Source organism: Carcharhinus amblyrhynchos, chromosome 31 (genome assembly GCF_965287045.1).
Source record: "Carcharhinus amblyrhynchos chromosome 31, sCarAmb.v2.hapA, whole genome shotgun sequence".
NCBI classification, from domain to species: Eukaryota; Metazoa; Chordata; class Chondrichthyes; order Carcharhiniformes; family Carcharhinidae; genus Carcharhinus; species Carcharhinus amblyrhynchos.
In genome coordinates this window covers 14621449-14643987 of record NC_137354.1, presented here as the reverse complement: position 1 = coordinate 14643987, position 22539 = coordinate 14621449, and the positions used below count along the sequence as shown (strand labels likewise).

At 40.5% G+C, this 22539-nt stretch overlaps 1 protein-coding gene across 1 annotated transcript in view; it reads right to left on the bottom strand.

Annotated features, from left to right (window-relative positions):
- Positions 1-22539, bottom strand: part of kat6b (K(lysine) acetyltransferase 6B) — a 155282-nt gene that overhangs the window by 93006 nt on the left and 39737 nt on the right. The window contains exon 3 of the mRNA XM_080215803.1: positions 602-710. Coding sequence (XP_080071929.1) covers positions 602-710 — 109 coding nt within the window. The remainder of the gene's footprint in view (positions 1-601; positions 711-22539) is intronic.

The following is a 22539-nucleotide window of genomic DNA, read 5'->3' as shown; positions in this document are numbered from 1 at the left end:
TTAATACATGAAAGGCTACAAATAGTTGATGTATCTACCAGGACTAATGCTTATTCATGTTAAATGCTGTGTCTTCATCTGCAGCTTTTATACATCATCATAGATCTGGCCTTCTAAAATCTAATAATTGCAAGTACGAAGAACTGACATTAACAAACTTACAATACAACTACTGGCAAAAATAGGTGACCAACATTATTTATTTATTTTGAGGTACAAAATCACTTCTGGGTTGATTCTAGTATGAACTTAACAGTGTAAATGGGCAAGATAGGGTAGGAATGTTAAATTACTTATTTATCTGCTTCTGACTTCATTATTCCCAACTAGGTCTTAATTGAGTTTGTTCTTATGATTTTCCCCCCTACATGAATCCATAATGAAAAGAATGTGCGTTAAGGAATAGCATCCAAGCCTGAAATGCAACAAACGCCTGCTGAGCATCACAATGGGTTGCATATCTGAACTGTGCTTAAAATTCAACATGTTAATGCAGGATAAAAAAATCTTACAAGGACTGCTGATGGATAACGAAATTCCCCCAGCATAAAATGTTTTTTTTTATTTGTTGAACCACTGATGTATAAATGATTCAACTCACCACTGCTACCACAGTCTGCGCAGGAGATGAGATCTTCCGGTTTTTTTTCTCGATTGTACTCCTTTGTCCCCAAGCAGAAACTGCAGATTGGAAAGGGATTTGCACGGGGCTAGAAACAAGAGATTTTTTTCATTTAATTTGTTTGCCATATAAGTGTGAAAATAATTCTGATATTAAAAAATGACTATGAATCATAAATGTTTCCATTATAAATGACAAAGTATTCACCCATTATGCAACCTATTTGCTCTAAAAATGTATCACATAACTTTTCAATTTAACTTGTTCGTTTTGGCACACCAAACATTTAAAAAGTGAACTTGCTTAACTCAGCAATGAACAAATGTTCAATACTGTGCTATGTATAGCTCAAGAGCTTGCAAAATAATTTAGACAGCTCATGTTACATTTTAAATTCTTCTTCTACATGATTTAATAGAATGCTCAACTTCTCAAACCAAAATGTCAGTATTTCCACCTGCAACTATAACAAAAATATTGCTTTATAGCAAGACTTCAGTAAATAATTTATTTTGATACACACATTTGATTAATCTATTTTAAAAGGACAAAAACATAAGAATTTGGAGCAGAAATAAGCCAATTAGGCTTTCAAGACTGCTCTGTCATAATACAAGATCTTCTTCCTCAGAGAGGAATACTTGTAAGAATGAGGGGAGATCTCATTGAGACATATAAGATGATGAATGGGATGGATAGGATAGAGGTGGAGAGGCTCTTCCCGCTCAGAAGAGACAGTAGGACTAGAGGGCACAGCCTCAAGATAAAGGGGGGGCGGTTCAGAATGGAGTTGAGGAGGAACTTCTTCACTCAAAGGGTGGTGAATCTCTGGAATTCTCTGCCCGTTGAAGTGGCGGAGGCTGCCTCGCTAAATATATTTAAGACGCGGGTTGATAGGCAAGGGGATTAAGGGTTATGGGGAGAGGGCGGGAATGTGGAACTGAGCCACGACAGATCAGCCATGATCTTATTGAATGATGGGGCAGGCTCGAAGGGCTAGATGGCCTACTCCTGCTCCTATTTCTTATGTTCTCAGCTACAACTGCCGCCTCCCCCTGCCCCGGTCTCCCGATATCCTGGATTCTTTCAGCATTTAAACTTCTATTGATCCGATCTGAACATACTCCACAACCAGACACCAATAGTTTGCTGCAGTAGAGAATTCCAAAGGTTCATAAGCCCTTGAGTTAATAAATTTCTCTTCATCTCATTTCTAAACTATCAACTCCTTTGAGACAATTGTGCATCAGCCAATTCGCAGATTTCTTGCGAGCCACACTTGCGTGTCCCAGGCCCGGAATTCCGGCGGCATCTGCATGGTGCCGGAAGTTTGCTGGGAGGCAGGGCTAGCATTTAAATAGCCTTTTATATTCTATTTAAATTCTATAGCGGGCCCAGGACTTAATTCTTCAGGCCTATTAGCATCTCCTGCCCTACCAGAGTGTTTTACTCCAGCGGGGATCACAGTAGCTCCCCATTTTCAGGGAGCTAGCAGCCCAACCCTGCTGGAGTGAAGTGGGGGGCAATCAGGGCTCCTCAGGAGGTTGGACGATGTCCCCGGGTATGAGCCACCCTGACAGTGTCAGTCTGTGCCCCTTGGCACTGCCCAAGGGGCAAAGTGCCAATGCCCAGGGACCATGATATTGCCATTGGGTTTGGGGAAGTGCCAGGGGGTGGGGCCCCACTGCCACTGCTATTGGGGTGGGCAGGCCAGCTCAATCGCTGGCCAAACCAGCGGCTGACACTTCGGAATCACTGTGCATGCACTCAGACCCGCTGATTTCAGCTTCTCCATATGAATTGGTCCCACCCCCTAAAATCTAATGACATTCACGATGTTGCACTTTGCAGTGCACAGAACGTGTGAGATTCTAATGTGAACTCCCACTGAAAAAGACAGCGTGAGTTACTCCAGTTTTCCAGTGAATTCGACACTTAAGAATCGTCCCCAACGATCTCAAGTTCTGGGCTCTCCAGCCAGAGGGAACATTCTCCCAGCATCTACTCTGTCAAACTTCTCAAACGTGTAACATTTCAATGGGATTACCACTCATTTTTCTGATCTCGAGGGAACATGGACCTGGTCTACACAATAAAAACTGAAAATACTGGAAATCTAAGCAAGTCTGGCAACATATGCGGAGGGGAAAAAAACAAATTTTAATGTTACGAGTCTGTATGACTTGTTTGGGGCTGTAAAAATGTAGAAATATGGAGGGTTTTATGCTGTTGAAAGTGAATGGAACAGAATAGAAGGTCATTGTTGGGTTGGAGGTCAGGAGAAACTAAATGACATGGACTTAAGACAAATGGAGTGGGAATGATGGTATTAAAGACTAAATCAGGTACTACTGGCAGCATAAAATTTCAGACGGCAGAATGTGTTTCAGCGCTTTCTGAAAGCAAAACATGAGAACAAGAAACAGACTAGCACAGATTGGGTGGGAAGCCGGGGGTGGGAGGGTTTTAGAATCAAAAGACCGGGTTAATGAACTGAAGTTCTTAACTGAATGTTACATCCAGAAGGCCGTAAAGTGCCAAGGCACCATTAACATCTGCTTTAATCTTCGACGTGATGTGGATATGCCGGCGTTGGACTGGGGTAAAAACAGTAAAAAGTCTGACAATACCAGGTTCAAGTCCAACTGATTTATTTGATAATACACTCACTAGCTTTCGGGATTAGTCCCTTCGTCAGGTGAATGGAGAGTTCTGGCCTCAGACAGAGCATATAAAGCACAGACAGTTTACAGATTACTGATTAGAATGCAAATCTTTACACCTAACCTGCTGTTCAAGTCTTAAAGTGGCCGACAATGTGAGTGGAAGGAGCACTGATCACAGGTTAAAGAGATGTGTATTGTCTCCAGATAGTACAGTAAGTGAGGTTTTGCAAACCTCATGGAGGACGGTCTCAACAAGGATCTTGGGTTCACGTCGCACTATCTGTAACCCCTGTGACTTGCCTGGGTTTGCAAAACCTCACTTACTGTACTGTCTGGAGACAATACACATCTCTTTAACCTGTGATCAGTGCTCCTTCCACTCACATTGTCAGCCACTTTCAGACTTGAACAGCAGGTTAGGTGTAAAGATTCACATTCTAATCAGTAATCTGTAAACTGTCTGTGCTTTATATGCTCTGTCTGAGGCCAAAACTCTCCATTCACCTGATGAAGGGACTAACCCCGAAAGCTGGTGAGTGTACTATCAAATAAATCAGTTGGACTTGAACGTGGTGTTGTCAGACTTTTCACTGTGTTTAATCTTTGACACCATCATTACTAATCCCTTTGTCTTGTCTCCATGACATCTTGTCATTTAATCTTGTTTAACCACTAATTTTATTCTGCCACCCTTTTCAACAGCATAAAACACATCACATTTCTACCTCTCTTCAACTCAGGAGACAGAACCAACTTGAAATATTAACTCTATTCTCTCTTCATAGATGCTGCTAGACCTGCTGTGCTTTTACAGCATTTCTGTTTTTATTTCAGATCCCCAATATCCTCAGAACTTTACTTTTATTCTGGTCAACACAGTCTCTCCTCATATGACAATTCCCTCATCCCAGGAATCAGTTTAATGGACCCTGTTGAACTCCATTGAAGCAAACTATCAAAGTAATTTTTTACTGAGGAACGTTATAGACAATCACTTTGCTTTTGAGCAAAGCTTATGAAACAGGTTTAACTTTCTAACAAAACAGGTTTGAATTATTGAATGATTTCTGTTGCTAAGGAGGCATTGTAACCTTGAACCTAGCCAAAAGCAGAACATATGAAAATTAATAAATGACACCACATCTTCATAAATATTAGCGTGGAAAATGTAGTACCCGCTCCACCCTGGTCCCAGAAGTAGCTCAATTATTTTGTTTGTTTCAATAGTGTGATGTTTCAGTACGTCGAATTGACTTTTTTTGATGTATGGGTTTATCACTGGAAGAATGTACCAACAGTCAGTATTCTAAACATAATGGATACGTACCAGGCAATCCAGCAATAATAACCTTCCAAAGAGCCAAACAAAATTTGAGATAAGTATATAAACGCTATAACCTTTTCCAATCTTATTCAAAAGTCAGAATTTAATTCCTTATTAAGACACAAGGAATATACTACTACCTTTTTAAGTCTTTATTTGATTGCAGGATTTAAGCCTTCATAGCTCTTTACTGTAAAAGTCTCCTGTTTAAGGAGAGGAGGGGTGGAAAATATTTTGGGCTCCTATTTATCAGAGAATAGAAGGCTTTGGAATATGTTTCAAAGTAATAGTAAAGCTTGGGATTGAAACTGACTAAAAGAAATTAACTTTGGAAGAAGATAGAACATAAGAAATAGGAGCAGGAGTAGGCCATCTGGCCTTTCGAGCCTGCCCCGCCATTCAATAAGATCATGGCTGATCTGTCGTGGCTCAGTTCCACATTCCCGCCCTCTCCCCATAACCCTTAATCCCCTCTCTTATCAAAAACCCATCAACCCGCGTCTTAAAAATATTTAGCGAGGTAGCCTCCACCACTTCAACGGGCAGAGAATTCCAGAGAGTCACCACCCTTTGAGTAAAGAAATTCTTCCTCAACTCCGTTCTAAACCACCCCCCCTTTATCTTGAGGCTGTGCCCCCTAGTCCTACTGTCCTTTCTGAGCGGGAAGAGTCTCTCCACCTCTATCCTATCCATCCCATTCATCATCTTATACGTCTCAATGAGATCTCCCCTCATTCTTCTAAACTCTAACGAGTACAAGCCTAGTTTATTCAGCCTCTCCTCATAGCTCAACCCCCTCAACTCCGGTATCAGCCTAGTAAACCTCCTCTGCACTCCCTCCAAGGCCAAAATATCCTTGCGTAAGTACGGCGCCCAAAACTGCACACAGTACTCCAGCTGCGGCCTCACCAATGCCCTATACAGCCGCAGCAAGACCTCCCTACTTATATATTCAGTCCCCCTCGCTATGAAGGCCAGCATCCCATTCGCCTTCCTGACCACCTGCTGCACCTGCAAGCTGGGTTTTTGCGACTCATGCACAAGGACCCCGAGGTCCCTCTGCACCGTCGCCTGCTGCAGTTTTTCGCCACGTAAGTAATAATCCTTCCCACCATTATTCCTACCAAAGTGGACCACCTCGCACTTGCCAACATTAAATTCCATTTGCCATTTCCTGGCCCATTCGCCCAGCCTATTTAGGTCCTTCTGTAGACTCTCCACACCCTCTGCACAATTTGCAGATTGCAGTTCTGTTACAACTCAAACTGTCCAATGAGATTATTGTACTCTATGCATTATCTAACTATCCTACTCTAAAATACTTGCTTACCATTCCCACAGAGGAAGGGCTGGCTGTGGTGGGAGTTGAAATAGAAAAGATTAGGAAAATCATAACTACCTAATTTGAAGCTCTTACAGGAGTTGAAAAGAGTGTATTAACAAATCAGATGCAATTGTCAAAGATTAACTCAAAATTGCAGATGAGCAAATTAAATTATCCAATTTGAACTAATTTTGGTGATGCAGAATAAATCTGATATTGTAAATTACATACAATTCATCTAAAATTCAGAAAGTTAAAATGTTATAGCAGATTACATCTCTTAGCTAAATCTACTATCACAGATTTTATTTACGGTTATGCATAGTTTCATATACCAACCTTTAAGTACTCTAACAAACAATTCGATTAAGAGGTTCACTCCCTTCCATCTTTAAGAACATAAGAAATAGGAGCAAGAGTAGGCCATCTAGCCCTTCGAGCCTGCCCTGCCATTTAATAAGATCATGGCTGATCTGAAGTGGATCAGTTCCACTTTCCCATTTTCTCCCCATAACCCTTAATTCCCCCGTCTATCAGAAACCTATCTACCTTGACTTAAATATATTTAGCGAGGTAGCCTCCACCACTTCAATGGGCAGAGAATTCCAGAGATTCACCACCCTTTGAGTGAAGAAGTTCCTCCTCAACTCTGATCTAAACTGCTCTCCCCCCGACTTATCTTGAGGCTGTGTCCTCTAGTCCTGCTATCCTTTCTAAGCGGGAAGAATCTCTCTACCTCTACCCTATCCATCCCCTTCATTATCTTATATGTCTCTATAAGATCCCCCCTCATCTTTCTAAACTCCAACGAGTACAGACCCAGTCTATTTAGTCTCTCTTCGTAGGCCAACCCCCTCATCTCCGGTGAACCTCCTCAGCACTCCCTCCAAGGCCAATACATCCTTCCACAAGTGCGGCGACCAAAACTGCACACAGTGCTCCAGGGCCTCACCAGTACCCTGTACAGTTGCAGCAAGATCTCCCTATTTTTATATTCTATCCCCCTCGTTATAAAGGCCAACATTCCATTCGCCTTCTTGATCAACTGCTGCACCTGCAGACTGGGCTTTTGTGACTCGTGCACAAGGACCCCCAGGTCCCTCTGCACCGTAGCACGCTGCAGCTTTAAATAATAGTCCCTCCTATCGCCAAAGTGGATAACCTCACACTTGCTAACATTATACTCCATCTGCCAGGTCCTCGCCCACTCGCTCAGCCTAATCAGATCTCTGCAGACTTTCCACACCCTCCACGCACTTTACAGCTCTACCATTTAGAAGAACAATGGCAGTTGGTGCATGGAAACACTATTACCTCCAAGTCACATGTAATTCTAACTTGGATATACATTACTGTTCCTTCATTGTCACTTGGTCAATACCCTTACTTATGCATTGATTTGCAGCCATTTAATAAAAAGGCGCACCATCAGCTTTTCAAGGGCAACTAAGGATGTGCTATAAATGTTGGCCTGTCAGGGATATCCAAATCAAAGACATTAATATAGAATGTCAAAAGTAAAGAGTTTTGCCTGTTAATCTGTTAAAGCCACCCAAAACCAAAACCACTCTCTCTAAAAAGTACATGCAAGTACCACTGTTTCAAATGTTTATCCAACTCTCTCTTAAAAGGTGTGCTCTGTGCCTCAAGCACCACCTGTGGCAAACAACAGTGTGCATAAAAGAACTTTCTCCTAGCACCATTCCTCTTTCAGTTGACAATTTTAAGTCATCACTGATTACCTATCTGAAACAAGTGGCGTTTCTCCAGTATACCTTCATAAGCCTATCACAGTTTCACAAACTGAATCTATATGTAGCTGTTTCCACTCCAGTGGGAAGTCCCACATTCTCAAATTTCTGCTTAAAATTATAATTTTCCATCCCTTGACTCAGTGAACGCACACTATGTTCGATTAAATGCTTTCCCATTTCCATCATTATTTTATTCAGTTCCATTATCCTTTGGCTAAGATTAGAGAAGTTTTCTGTCAGCTATGTTCCATTAAACCTAAGGATATAAAATTTGCCTCAAAATGTATTCCAAGTTTGGTGGACACAATTTGCCCAATTTAAATGAATATGTATGCACTTCTGCCTTCATCTCTAATACAAGTTATTTTGTCTCTATAATTTGATACATTGCAAACATAATCACATTACATATCAGTATCCATACACAAGTACAGGAATTCTTGTTTGATGATTGCATGAAGTTAAATTTAAAACATTCCTTTAGATTTTCTTTTCCTCCCAAATCAGGCAATTTCAGTTCATCCACAGAAGTCAGTTTTACTTTTATTATCTTCGGTCTGTGCCTTTTGTCTCTGTTATGCTTTCAGCATCGCTAACATAACCCCTTTCACCACTTCCCACTTACAATATTCACGTCAGAATATTTAAAAGCCTGAGTTACTTCTCTGTCTATTATTATATTTTCATTGTGATATAGACTCAGCTGCATGTTAATGTTAATATAGCAGAGATGAAAAAAAAGTGTTTTTATAAACTTGTGAAGCACATAAGCTATCATCAGCAACTATACTTTGTAGCAAGCTGCTCCACAATTTTGCAACACAAAACTCAATGTTGCCCAAATTTCTTATTTTCTTTTGATGGTATAAAGACTTCATGAACAACACAGTGGCACAATGGTTAGCACTACTGCCTCTCAGCACCAGGAACTCAAGTTCGATTCCTGGCTCGGGTGACTGTGCAGAGTCTGCATGTTCTCCCTGTATCTGGATGGGTTTCCTCCCGCAGTCTGGAAGACGTGCTGGTTAGGTGCACTGGCTGTGCTAAATTCTCCCTCAGTGTACCTGAACAGGCACTGGAGTGCGGCGACTAGAAGATTTTCACAATAACTTCATTGCAATGTTAATATAAGCCTACTTGTGACACAAATAATTAAAAAAACCTGTATTGAAATCCTAGCAAAGAAAACCTACAGTTCAACTGTATGCAAAACCCATACATTGAGAGCGTGTATTGGAGGGTTAACTTGGTTTTCATCTTCCATTACCAACAGTATAACTTCAGAACCATTTATACCAGGTTGGCTCACTTATCTTCCTTCTTTGCACCTTCCTCACCCTCTAGAATTTACCTGAGATTCAGGCCATTCAGTTGAATTTTTCCCAGCTAGGTTACTCCACTGGCATGTTAAATATTCCTGTTTGAAGACACAGAAGGAAACTGGTATATTGTTTTGGAGTCCTCTAATCTTGCTTAACTACACAATTGGCTAGGGATGTTACTATGAGCAAACACAGACAGCTTTCCCCTGGTCATACAATGAACATTACCAGTGTTTTACATTAATAATGCCCTTGCTAAATCAAACAATTAGGATATTTAGTATCAGAATGGAAACAAAAAAAAATTTTCTCTGCAACATGCTTAAAGCAATAAATAAATCAATGAACTGCCTGTGCAAACTAGCAACAACCATGACTGTACCAGAAGATACCAGTCCAGAGAGCACAGTTCGTAATTTAAAGTAAAGTAATACTTCAGCACAGTGAAGTGGTAATACAATATTAGTGTTGTCTTCGGACTTCTCCCATCTTTCCTCACCTAAATCTATCATTGGAATCCTCTTTTCCCTTCTCTCTCATATGTTTGTCTAGCTTGCCCCAAATGCATCCAGACTATTCATTTCACCCACTCTGTGTGGCAGCAAGTTCCATATTTATACCACTGTTTGGGTAATGCGTTTCTTCCGAATTTTCCGTTAGATACAAGGTATCTTTTATTGATGGCCTCGGTTTCTTTTTGCAAGAACATAACTATTCTTTCTGTATCTCTTTATCAAACCTTTCACAATCTTAAATACCTCCATTAGGTTACCAGACCAGCACGAGGCCCCCTCTCCACCCAAGAGCAAAAAAAATCCAGCCTGCCGATCCTTCCTTGTTACGTACAACAAAGCATTTTTAGTACCATCTTCATAAATATTCTCTGCATTCTCTCCTGTGCCCCTATATCTTTTTTATAATACGGCAATCAGAACTGCAGAGTATTCCAAGTGTGATCCAATGAAGAAACAGCACAATTGCCCTATTTTTCCAATTCTATACTTCTAGAAATAAAATTCAGCACTGGTTTGTGAGGCAATGAAAAATGATTGATGTTGTACTCCGAGATCCTTTTATTCCTCGATCCCACCTAGACTTGTATCTTCTAACTAATAGGTGACCACCCTATTCTTCCTACTAAAATGTAAAAAGTCATCAAGAGAGGGTAGTTATATTAAGAATCACCAAAGGAATCATCTCCAAGTTATTGTTGCTCCCAACCTTAATCTGCAAATACACAAAAGACACCGCAGCCATCTTTCTTTTTCAGCACAAGGTTTCAAAAGATTGTTAGTTGAGGACTACATGACCAGCATGGAGAGCAATCTTATAAACTAGCCTAGCAGATCAATACAGCATGAATTCTAACCTCGCTGGATGGATATGACAATTCATCTATCATAGTGAGTGAGGTTATATACCTCAGCTTGCCCCCATCATTCTCTTTTAACACTTAGATCCATCAGGATACACACTGACCCATCCAGGAGGAACTGTTACACCTGATGGTTAACTGTCCCTACCTCCAATTGTCCCCACAACAAACAAACTCAAACTTATGTGGAGGATCTTGACTCAAAAGGACATTGTTCTGACTCAAGTCTCAAAATTCTCAGAAAACTTGCAAGATAACAAATCCTGGCTTGGTGTTTATTCTGATACTTGCCCCCAACATAACGATTTCAACACAGTTATCACAAACCCAGGTTTCTTCAACAGCTTTAGGGCCTTCAGCATGGTAGAAAGCCCTAACAAGATACTTCGCAATGTGATAACCACCTTAAAGTTCTAGTCAACGAAGCCCAATACTTACGCATCACCAACTGTTTAATTTCAACCTCTAGGAGGGATTTTGGCAGAGATCTCCCCTCTCAGTGTACCAAGTGAAAGTCAATGTTTGTCAGCACTGTCCTCATTGCAACAATTTCACCTTTTTGCCGCTATAAATGCACCTCACAGCTTGATCCAAGATCTCACATATGGATCAAAATGATCAAAGCCACATTAATATTACAGAAAGTTTGCAAATAAATTTGCCCTTGTAAATCAGACGAAGGGGCTAACCCGAAAGCTAGTGAATTTACTATCAAATAAATCGGTTGGACTGAAACCTGGTGTTGTCAGACTTTTTACTGCGTTTACCCCAGTCCAACGCCGGCATACCCACATCTTGTAAATCAGGACATACTGTGATCACGTATAAAGCAGCAATTAATCCATGCACTCCACAGAAAGCAAAGGCAGCCTATTTTTTTCTGATTAGCAAGCTCATTGTATATGCATCGTGAGAACCAAAAAGCCACCCAAGAGTTCTGCCATGAGTGAGACTGTTCCATCGTTTTCAGACACATCTGAAACATTAAAAGAGAGTGAAATTCTGATTTGGACATGGAGCACGGTGCATGTTGGATGTTAGGTACAAGTGAACAAGTGTAAAATTCCGAATTTGACCTAATTAATAAAGAAACTTAAATTAGCTGAACTGTATTTCTCATTCCTATCATAAGTTCTGAAATCATCGAGCAGCACAATTTAGATAGTTATGACAAATGGGTCCAAGAGTTCAATTTATTCTTACTTAAACGAGATTGAGGAGGGTATGATTATAATGCTTAAATATTATGACAGCAATAGATAACTGGAACGTCTTTCTGGATGAATTAATAAGAAATAAGCAGGGAAAAGAATATTAGATTTAAAAAATATATACTGTAATGCTGTACTGCTGTTATGTAGTAACACAGATTAATGACCACAGTTCAGACTGACTTCCAACAAAGTCAGCTCCTTATCACAACATGACCATCACTGACTAGAGGAATAAAATCAAAGTCATTCACAGCTGCCTGTTATACCCAGCATAATTCCAGGGTTCGTTAATGAGGATAGAGAATCGAGAGTGAACGCTAATGCCCACAACCTGTTGTAAGCATTTCTCTAATGTTGGGATAGAACATCTATGTCACTCAAACGAAAAGTTTTTAAAAATGCTTCATGAAAGTCAGGTTATGGTTACAGCAATGACCATTTATAAAGGGGTTTTTATTGTTTGCTTCAAGGTTTTCTGTGGCCAAATGATACCTACCTTTTTCTTTACACCCCAGCTGCTCTGTTTTTTTATCCTTCAGTTTTATGAGTAGATTCTTTCATTAATGCACTATTCCTAGCTTAACCAAAAGGACCAAAATTCATGTGTAATGAGATTGACCACTTCATTAGTGTTCTTAGTTGTAACTATAACTTGACTCTCATGAAGCATTTTTGAAAAATTCTCATTTGAGTAACACTGATTCCAACATTACAGAAATTGAGACAGTAGGTTATGGACATTAGTGTCCATTCTGGATTCTCAATTTCATTTTATTATGCATTTAGAAATTCATTTTGGGATACAGTGCTCATTCATTTAAAAATTTCATATAAATGAATAACAATAAGGGAAAGCAAATTACTCCATCACAGAGATTTAACTTTAAATATGTATTAAAACTTATTCCAATGCGTTAAAATCAGTCAGTAAGTCCCACCAGCTGTACATATCCTCAGCTATACATCAAGCTCCTGTTAAACACTGTTTATTTACTAGTTTAACAAGTAGGCTTACATTAACATCGCAGTGAAGTTACTGTGAAAATCCCCTCGTCGCCACACTCCAGCACTTGTTTGGGTACACTGAGGGAGAATTTAGCGTGGCCAACGCACGTAATCAGCACGTCTTTCGGACTGTGGGAGGAAACCCACACAAACACAGGGAGAATGTGCAGACTCCACACAGACAGTGACCCAAGCTGGGAATTGAATCTGGGTCCCTGCCACTATGACACAGTGGTTAGGACTGCTCTCAAAAGAAGGGCACAAACAAGTTCAGGACCTGATTTGTCCTGCATCTGAGGAATTGTAGCCTTTTTCCTGAAGACATCCAACAGGAATAAGGAGACAAGGGGCAATTCTCATCATTCATGACACAAAATACTTCGAGAGCAGATTTCAACAAGAAAGATCCATTCACCAATACATTTCCTACCTGGTTCAATAATCTCTGTACTTTCTAAAACAACAGTACCAGGTGAAACATCCAAAAACCATAGTATACTCAACAGCAGCTCTTCATGGTCATAGGATCTACTCAAAGAGATTTTAATTTTCTGAGGTAGTATAATTGTGTACGTCCCCTGGCCAACACATCTGTATACTGTTCCCTTCAATTCAACATCTACTTTAACACCTAGGAGGAGAGATGATTCTACGGTCTACCTGTGCCGAGCACAGATTGCACTAATCCTGGAGAATATCATGCAGGTTTAAAAATCAGTTTCGCACCTGGTGCCAAATAGCTTGTGATTCTCCCGAATCCTTTCTAATGGCATGAACTGGATTGTGCCCAGAAAGGACGCAAGGGTGATTAACATATTTAAAGCAGCATTTAAAAATGCACAGTCCATTGAACACCCAGCGCACGGAATTCTCTGCCTTCGGGTGTGGCACAATAACGGCAAAAATCGCTACTGGCCTCCACCAGCAGAGACCTGGTGCAATAGTCAGAACAGGGGGCTTGGACATCACTTGAGGCCCCTGGGCGTTCAGGGAATTGGCTGGATGATGCGGGCATTGAAATAATTTCCTCTGGACGTCCCAGTTGCGCCAGTTTGACATTGCCAATGTGCCAGTTGGCACTGCCAGTGTACCAACGACACAGTGATTCTCAAACATCAATGACCCATGTCGGGGGGGGGAATGCCACTGATGGTGGGGGTGTCCTAATGTCTGTGGGAGACAGGAGGAGTTTTTCTGCTGCACTGTGAAATTGGGCGCCTTGTGACATGGCGCCAGAGCGCTCTGAAGCCAGGTTCAGCCCTGCCTCCCTCAGCACCAGCAGAAAACTCCCAACCCTCCAAAAAAAGTGACTGCATTTGGGACGATTGCAGTGTGGAGTGCACTGGAGAGATTGGCACATCACTCCATTATGACACTTACGGCCCGATTTTACCATTGCGTTTTTGGGTGCAAAAACTTGGTAAAGTCAGGCGTGAGGCGAATAGTACAATCTGCGCCAATTCCTCCTTTATCCCAAGACCTGAAAATGGCTGTGATTGGGACCACACCTAAAACAGGTGTGACGTCAATTTATACTTGCATGCATTTAAATTATGAGCTGGACGCCCAAACTTAATTGCATTTCCCCTTTTACCACTGCATTCACCTGTCCAGGTTCAGCGCGAAACAGACATACTTGGCAAAAGTCTGTTTTGGGTGCTCCAGCTTCTGAAGAGGTAAGTTCAGAGAGGTGGGGGCCAGATTCAGCACTTAGAATCAAAATAGTAAAATCAGACCCCTTTGTCGTTTGGGTGGGTGGGTGGGGGGGATTTCCACCCCTTTATACTTGCAGTTAAGAAATTATTTCAATGCCCACATCATGAATCTTCACAGAAACAACATCAATTATATTTTTCCTAAAATCTATAACCAGTGTTTTTTTTGCGTTTTCATTCAGTTTAAGAGAATTATCACCATTTTATGAACCTCTCCATCGCTTTCCCATTGTTTTACTTCATTATTCCTGATGAAAGCCACATGTATTGTATCATCAGAATTATTCAGATTGGTTATGTCACTTGATTAACAATTACTCATGTAGGGGATGAGGTGACAGTACTTAAGCCTGGGACGATTTTGCATTCTTTAAGATGGGCTCCGAGTGAATCTCAGAAATTAACACCCAATGGGTTTTATGGAGGAAATCACTGATCCAAAGTAGGAGAATAGGATTGACATCAATGTTTATCAGTTTTTCAATAAGCTTGAATGGTTGCCTGACATAAACTGAAAAGAAATCAACAAAGGTAGTGTGAGCATAGTTGCCTAATCTATCCATGTGCTGTTGAATCAGATGGGTCAAAGACAGAGCAGTATAGTCCACAGACTTATGAGATTGATAGACAATCTGTACTGATCAATATGTGGAACAAGAGGCTCTAAATGACACTTTGACACAATGCACTCAAAACACTTCATTGACTATCGATGCAAAAGCAACTGGTTGGTAATCATTCAGTTCAGCAGGCTGCGACTTAGCAACTGGGACAATGATGGTTGATTTCCAGCAACAAGGAGCAGTATGCCTGTTAAATATTTTTGCAAGACCAGACAGAAAGGAACTGCCACCTGATGAGCACATTTCTTCAGAATTTTTCAGCTGATCTGATCTGAGTCGTATGCTTTCCTGAATTCAGTTGCTTGAATTGCTTCGCTGCCATCCATTTGTTGGTAGTAACACGAGAGCCTTCTAGTTCGCAAAGTGAAGCTTGCTGCACAATCATGTTTCTCAAAATCATCATTTTCAAAGTGGCTAAAAGATCTGTTCAATTGATTCACAACATCACAAGGCTTATCTACAGATAAAAAGGGTCATTCCTCTTTTTTGATATGAAACCTGACATTTTATATATATGCTTCCATGACAATCTGGTATTATTTGTCTGAAAACAATTATGCAACCTATCACATTCTGAATTTCCTTTCTCACAGTGAATTTTAAGTTTGTCTTGATTCCCTGCACTAAACTGAAGTTGCCTTTCCTTCTTTGATTACAAGTTGTTTGTAATTCAGGGTTTCTCCTTGGGATACACTTAAACATTATAGTTTGGACACGCAGATGTTCACAGAAGGTGATTATGATCATTTATAATATTTGTGCTCTTATTTGTGTCTTCATTGTCTATAAAAATATTCTGATGTCATAAGAATGGAATTTTGTGATGTCCAGAATAATACGAAAGCATACAGGACTTTTAAAAGGACACACAACTAGGTGCAAGAGTAGACAATTCAATGCCTTAAGCTTGTTCTACCATTCAATATGAACATAGAACATTACAGCGCAGTACAGGCCCTTTGGCCCTCGATGTTGCGCCGACCAGTGGAACCAACCTAATGACCCGCTAACCTAAACTATTCCAATGTTATCCATATGCCTATCCACTGACCATTTGAACGCCCTTAAAGTTGGCGAGTCTACAACTGCTGCAGGCAGGGTATTCCATGCCCTAACTACCCTCTGAGTAAAGAACCTACCTCTGACATCCATCCTCTTATTATCACCCCTCAATTTAAAGCTATGTCCCCTCATGTTAGCCAATACCATCCGAGGAAAAAGGCTCTCATTGTCCACCCTATCCAACCCTTTGATCATCTTGTATGCCTCAAAGATGATCAAAAGATTGGATACGGTGGACAGTGAGATTAGATCATGGCTGATCTAATCTTGGCCTCATCTCCACCTTCTTGCCCACCTTGCATAACCTTTTATCCCAATATTAATTAGCGTTCCAACATCCACTGTACATTGTAGTGGAGAATTCTACAGATTCATGACGTTTTGCGTGAAATAATTCCTCTGTATTTCTGTTTTAAATCTGCCACCCCTTAGTCTAATACTATGGCCTCTTGTTCTGGAATGTCCAACAAGGGGAACCATCAGCTCACTTCTACCCTGTCAATCCCCTTTGGAATTTTACATACCTCAATTTGATCTCTCATTCTTCTAAACTCCAGTGAGTATAAACCAAAACTGCTCAATCTCTCTTCATAGGAAAATCCTTCATCCTGGGAATCAATCTAGGAACCTTCTCTGAACCACCTTGAATGGTTTACATCATTCCTCAAGGGGACCAAAACTGCACAGTGATGCTTATGATGACACTTATTACTGTGCAAATGTCTGAAATGGTGTCCAATGTTAAGTGGAGGTGCTTCTATTTTTCTTAGCGTAAGTGGCACCCCAACCAGCAAGGTCAGGGGGCATATCAGTTTTCCTGTATAATGTAAGCAGCAGGATGGAGTTGAATATATCTGCACTGTTGGCAGAACCAAACATTTGGATTTGAATTTGCAAACAATACTTCAAAGGCCTCCCTTCCAAGAAGCAAGATCCTTTAGAAATTTGAATTATTATCTCCTTGTTGATCCATGCATTCTTTTCAATTTATAATTCTTTCATGTTCAAGACACTAAAGTCAACAAACAGCCCTTATTGAAAAGCATCATAAATTATTCTGTTTAACAAGACCACAAATACATTCAACTTCACTGATAGCTAAGCTTGATCCCGAGGGCTTCTCAGGTGCAGGCTGCTGGTGGGACCAGAAAGTGATAGCATTACAAAACATTGCAGGAAATGCATTTAAACAACAGTATCTGCATAATCTAAATTTGAATCAAAACACAAACTAGCTTATGAAAACAAGGTTAAAGGAAATATTGTTCCTTAGTAACATGCAGGCTCCAGAACCTTAATGCCAAATTTTACATGAAACTTGTTTACTTTCAAGTCCAACACGGCCAAAGAAGTTAGCATCTGTTTTTTGTGATTAATACTTGGTTAAGCTTGCCAAACTTTCCTTGATGACTTACCTGAGGATGGAGCAGTGCTCCAAAAGCTCGTGGTAGCATATAAACTTGTTGGATTTCAACCTGCTGTTGAGACTTCTTACTGTTTCCTTGAATATCAGCTTAGCTCAGTTGGTAGCACTCTCCCTTCTGAGCCAGAAAGATTGCGCACTCAAGCAGAGTTTAGAAACTGAGCACATACGCAAGGCTAACAGCTAAAGGCACTACAATGAAGCTTCATCTGTCTGTTATGGTGGATGTAAAAGACCTCATGGCATTACCCTCAGAGCTGAGATTCCCCCCGTGTCAAGGCCAATGTTTATTCCTCAACAAACACCATTGAAACATATATCTAGCTATTGTTCTCATTTACCTTTGTAGGATTCAGCAAAGTATGAATTGGCTGACTTGTTTCTGTGCAAAAACAGTAACTGGCTTCAAAAGTAACTGATTAGCTGCAAAATTCCTGAGGTCAAGACAAGCACCATATAAATCCAAGTCTTTCCCCCCCTTTTCTTTTTTTAATTGGTATATATAAAGGTAGTTGTGTTCAAGAACATGTTGTAAATCCATTAGACACAGGAATTAATAAATTAAGTAGTGTCTGATTCTACAACATCTTAATGTACCATTTTATGATAAGTCAAATGGTCAGATATAAAAACCCTCCTGTGGCCAAGTGGTATAGGTCACTGAACTAGTAAACCACAACTTAAGACCAATACTCTGGGGATGTTAGCTCAAATCCTACCACAGCAGATGGTTTCAATAAAAAAAAAAAATTGCCTTGTGGCAGGCCTGGGTAAGCAAAAAACCCAAATGGCCATAAAGGCTCTTTTTGGCCAGTTTGAATATAACAAATCCTTAGTATCTAGATATTATTACTCTATTCATAACATAACACAAATTATTTTAAGTAGCGTCTTTAAGGTAATAGAATGTTCCAAAACATGCCTGTGAGCCCGACTGCAGAGCGCTTATGTTCCCTCACCCCTTCCCCAATATGGGTCTCCGGTATTGGAGCCTTGGCAATTTGGGCCCCTTGCCTGACCCAGACATGCCTCCATCATGACCCCTTACCCAGGCCACTCTCCTTTGGCAAAGCCCAATGTACACATCAATGTGTCCAGTGCGCTTTGCCAATGTGCTTGGTGGGCACTGCCTAATTGGCACTGCCCAGTCATGCCCCCAATCTTGGGGCTTCAATGGGTTGCTGAGCCCTCCGGCATGGGCATCTTGCCTGGTTTCCGCCAGTGGAAACCAGTAGTGGTTCTCATGCTGTGCGCGAAAATCGGAAGAATCTGGTGTCAAACAGTTTAAGCACATTTAAATGTTGCCATGTGCCATTTCTGGGCATGATGTCATTTGCACCATTAGAATTGCAAACTGTTTGGCATCGGACGTGAAACGATTTTTAGGCCCACATGCTATTTTCCAGGATTGGCATGATCTGCATCAGGCACAGTGAGGTCAGAAAATCATCCCCAGAGTTGCAGCGTGATTGGTGGACACAGTGTTACTGACATCTGGGTGGGCTGTTGAGAAATATGTTTCATTCGCATTTGGCGTTTATCATTGTGTGGGTGAGGTGTGTTCGACCAGTTTACCTATAAATTCACATGTACCTCAAACTTACCCTGAATTTGAGAGAATAAGATAGATATTGTAAATTATTTCATGTTCCTGACCTTGTAGAATAAAATTTATTTTTGCTTGTTCAAAGTCCACAAATCTTGTATTCTATCAGGTGTCCTGAACCTCAAAATGTTGTCTAGTTTAAGAAAATTACTACTGGCCCCTAATTGGATCTTACCAACAAGTTGGGGATCTAGTGAAGGATCATAACAACACTGATATCCAGGGGATTGTGGAGGTTTGAAGAGATCAGAATTCAGGAAGGGCCGCCATCAGACCTGAAAACGAAGCTTTCCTTGGAGCCATATAGAGTGGCACAGTGCCACAGTGGTTCTCACTGCTGTCTCAGTGCCAGGGACCTGGGTTCAATTCCCAGCATGGGCAACTGTGTGGAGTTTTCACATTCTCCCCATGTCTGCATGGGTTTTTCCCCAGTGCTCCAGTTTTCTCCCACAGTCTGAAAGACATGCTGGTTAGGTGCATTGACCCGAAGAGGCACCGGAGTGTGGCGACTAGGGGAATTTCACAGTGACTTCATTGCAGTGTAAATGTAAACCTTACTTGTGACTAATAAATAAACTTTGACTTTATTAGGTCAGTGAGCACGGGACACATCTGATGTAAGCAAGGACATGGACAGCAGAGTTTCATATTATTTTATGTTTACAGAGGGAGGTTTACATGGGAGGTCAACCAGGACTGGGTTGGAATAGCCAAGTCCAGAAGACAAGGCACGAATGAGGGTTTCAATATTAGATGAGGTGACTTTGGGCAAAGTTGGTAATGTTACTTGGTATAAATAGGCAGCTTTTGTGAAGGCACAGATGTGTGTCGGTGGCTCATCTTTGGATCAAATATAACACCAAGGTTTCAAACAGTCTGGTTTAATCTCAGACAATTGGCAGGGAGAGAGATTGAGTAGGTACCTTGGCAACAAAGTTTGGAGCTAGCACCTTAGGCAATGACTTCAGCCTCCCCAAAAATTAATGGGAGAAAATTAAATCAAATTATGATATTTTCAGAAAGTCACAACATCATTGATTTTATGGCTTTAATCCTCGGTGACAATACTATCTTCCCATCAAGGTATTATAAAGATGCTACTTTATGTTTACCAATCCAAAAATGAATTGATCCATGAATATTTTTCCCAAAACAGATTAATACAGTCCTAAGAAATTAGCTTATGCTCACTCCCTGTTATTGTGTTAATAATATCCTTTTATTCCTAACATTACAACAGGATTTAAAACATAGCTCTAAATTGACCAATTACAACAGCAACATCTTGCATTCAGAAAGCACCTTTAACGTCTTAAGGAGTGAATTAGACAAAAATCAATAAAATGCATCTTTCCTAATATTTCTTTTGAGTTATTAAAGAGACTTTTAAAAAGGAGAGGCAAAAGCATTTGGGGTTGGGAAGGCAAGAGGTTTAGGGAAGCATTCCAGAGTTTACGAACTAAAAAATGGCTGAAGTCAAAGTGGCAAATGGAATGGAAAATGCACAATGTCAGAGTTTAAACTGCATGGAGTTTTTGAAGGGTTGCAGGACTGGAGAAGGTAACAGAAATAGGGAGGCTTGACGCTGTTAAAAAATTTTAAATCCAAGCCACAGGAAGACTGAGAATCAACACAGGTCAGCGAGCACAGGGATAATGGGCGAGTGGAATTTGGTGATGAATTTGACAGTATATTCTTAGATGAGCTGAGCTTGATGGAGATTAACGGATGAGACACTGGCCAGAAATGCACTGGATTGTCATATTTGAAGATGACAAAGGCACGGCTGAGTGTTTCAGTAGCAAAGAGGCTGAAGTAAATAATGACATGGATGGAGAATTAGACAGTCATAGTGGAGAGGGTACATGGCTGTGAAGTTCAACTTTTTAAATTCATTCATGGGACAATGACGTCGCTCGCTGGGCCAGCATTTTTTGCCCATCCCTAGTTGCCCTTGGAGGGTAGTTGAGTGTCAACCACATTGCTGTGGGTCTGGAGTCACATGTAAGCCTGACCAGGGAAGGATGGCAGTTTTCCTTCTCTAGAAGGGCAACCAGGTGGGTTTTTCTGATAATTGACAATGTTTACAGTAGATTCTTAATTCCAGATTTTTTTATTGAACTCAAATTCCACCATCAGCCATGGCAGGATTCAAACCAGGATTCCCAGAACATTAGCTGATTTTCTGGATTAATACTCAAGCGACAGTACCATTCGGCCATTGCCTCCCCATGACTTGGGGTCAGACAGGATGCCATGGTTGTAAAGTCTTTCCCATTCATTCATCACTTCTTGTCAGGAAATTCTGTCCAATCATCCTGTGCTCGCTGATCTGTACTGGCACCTGGTGTATTAATACCTTAATTTTAGAATTGTCTTCAATTCTAAAATGGCAGCTCAAATTGCTCCACAGCTTCATCCAACCCATCTGTATAACTTGCTCTGACCCAACAAGCATTCAAGATCTTTGCCCTCCTGCAATTCTGGCTGTTTGCACATCTCTGATTTTACTCAATCCAATGTTAGGAACTACGTCTTCAGTAGCCTAAGCCCAAACTTTTGTATTTCTCCTTAAACCTCTCCTCCTCTCCTTTCCTTTTAAGGCGCTCCTTAAATCTTAGTTCTTCCACCAACCTTTTGGTCATCAGCTATAATATCCTCTCATGTGGTTTAGTGGTCATAGTTTGTTTTATAACCTGTGAAGTGCTTTGGGATGTTTTAAAGACTACGTTAAAGGCATTATATAAATAGATGAGTTGCCGATGTTGTTGCACTTGACACCTTTGGGTAGACAATTACTAAAATAATTATAATGCTCACTTGTATGATTTGGTTTATTCAAATTCATTTCAGAATGCAATTCTGAAGAGATACTGCAACGTCTTCATGAAATTAGGTTACAGACATAATGACAAACAGCAAAAGTACTTAGAAATAGTACCATTCAACCTCCCTCCCCCTTAGTATTTCTCCAATTGCTTCAGAGAGTTTCATAAATGGTTTAATACTGAGCTTATTTTTTTTTAACTGACATATTTCTAACAGAAAGATTTGCAGCTTCCTGCATTTGAGGCTCAGATAATAATAACATCACAACTAATCAATGACAAAAACTTACACCATTCGCACCAGCTTGACATTTTCCCTACAGCGAGTTTTCATGAATTAATAAATCTAATCTTGTATGATCATAAACCTGTGATCACAAAGAGCACTGAACAATGACCAACAACAATAACCCATGATAAGCCAGGAGTCACATTTTACAAATATCATATTGAAAGGAAAAAAAAACCTTTTCCTCAAGTCACCAGTTCAGTAATTTATTACAGGAAATGCATTTAACCTCTTCAGGGTTTCACGTACTGGAGACAAATGTTTATCACCCAATGAAAAAGATCAAAAGCTTGCTGTCTGTGATCAACTGGTAACAAATAAGGATTAAGTTTAGAAAAGGGCTGAATTAAAAAGAGAAATGCTCAATAATTTCTAAAATTCATTTTT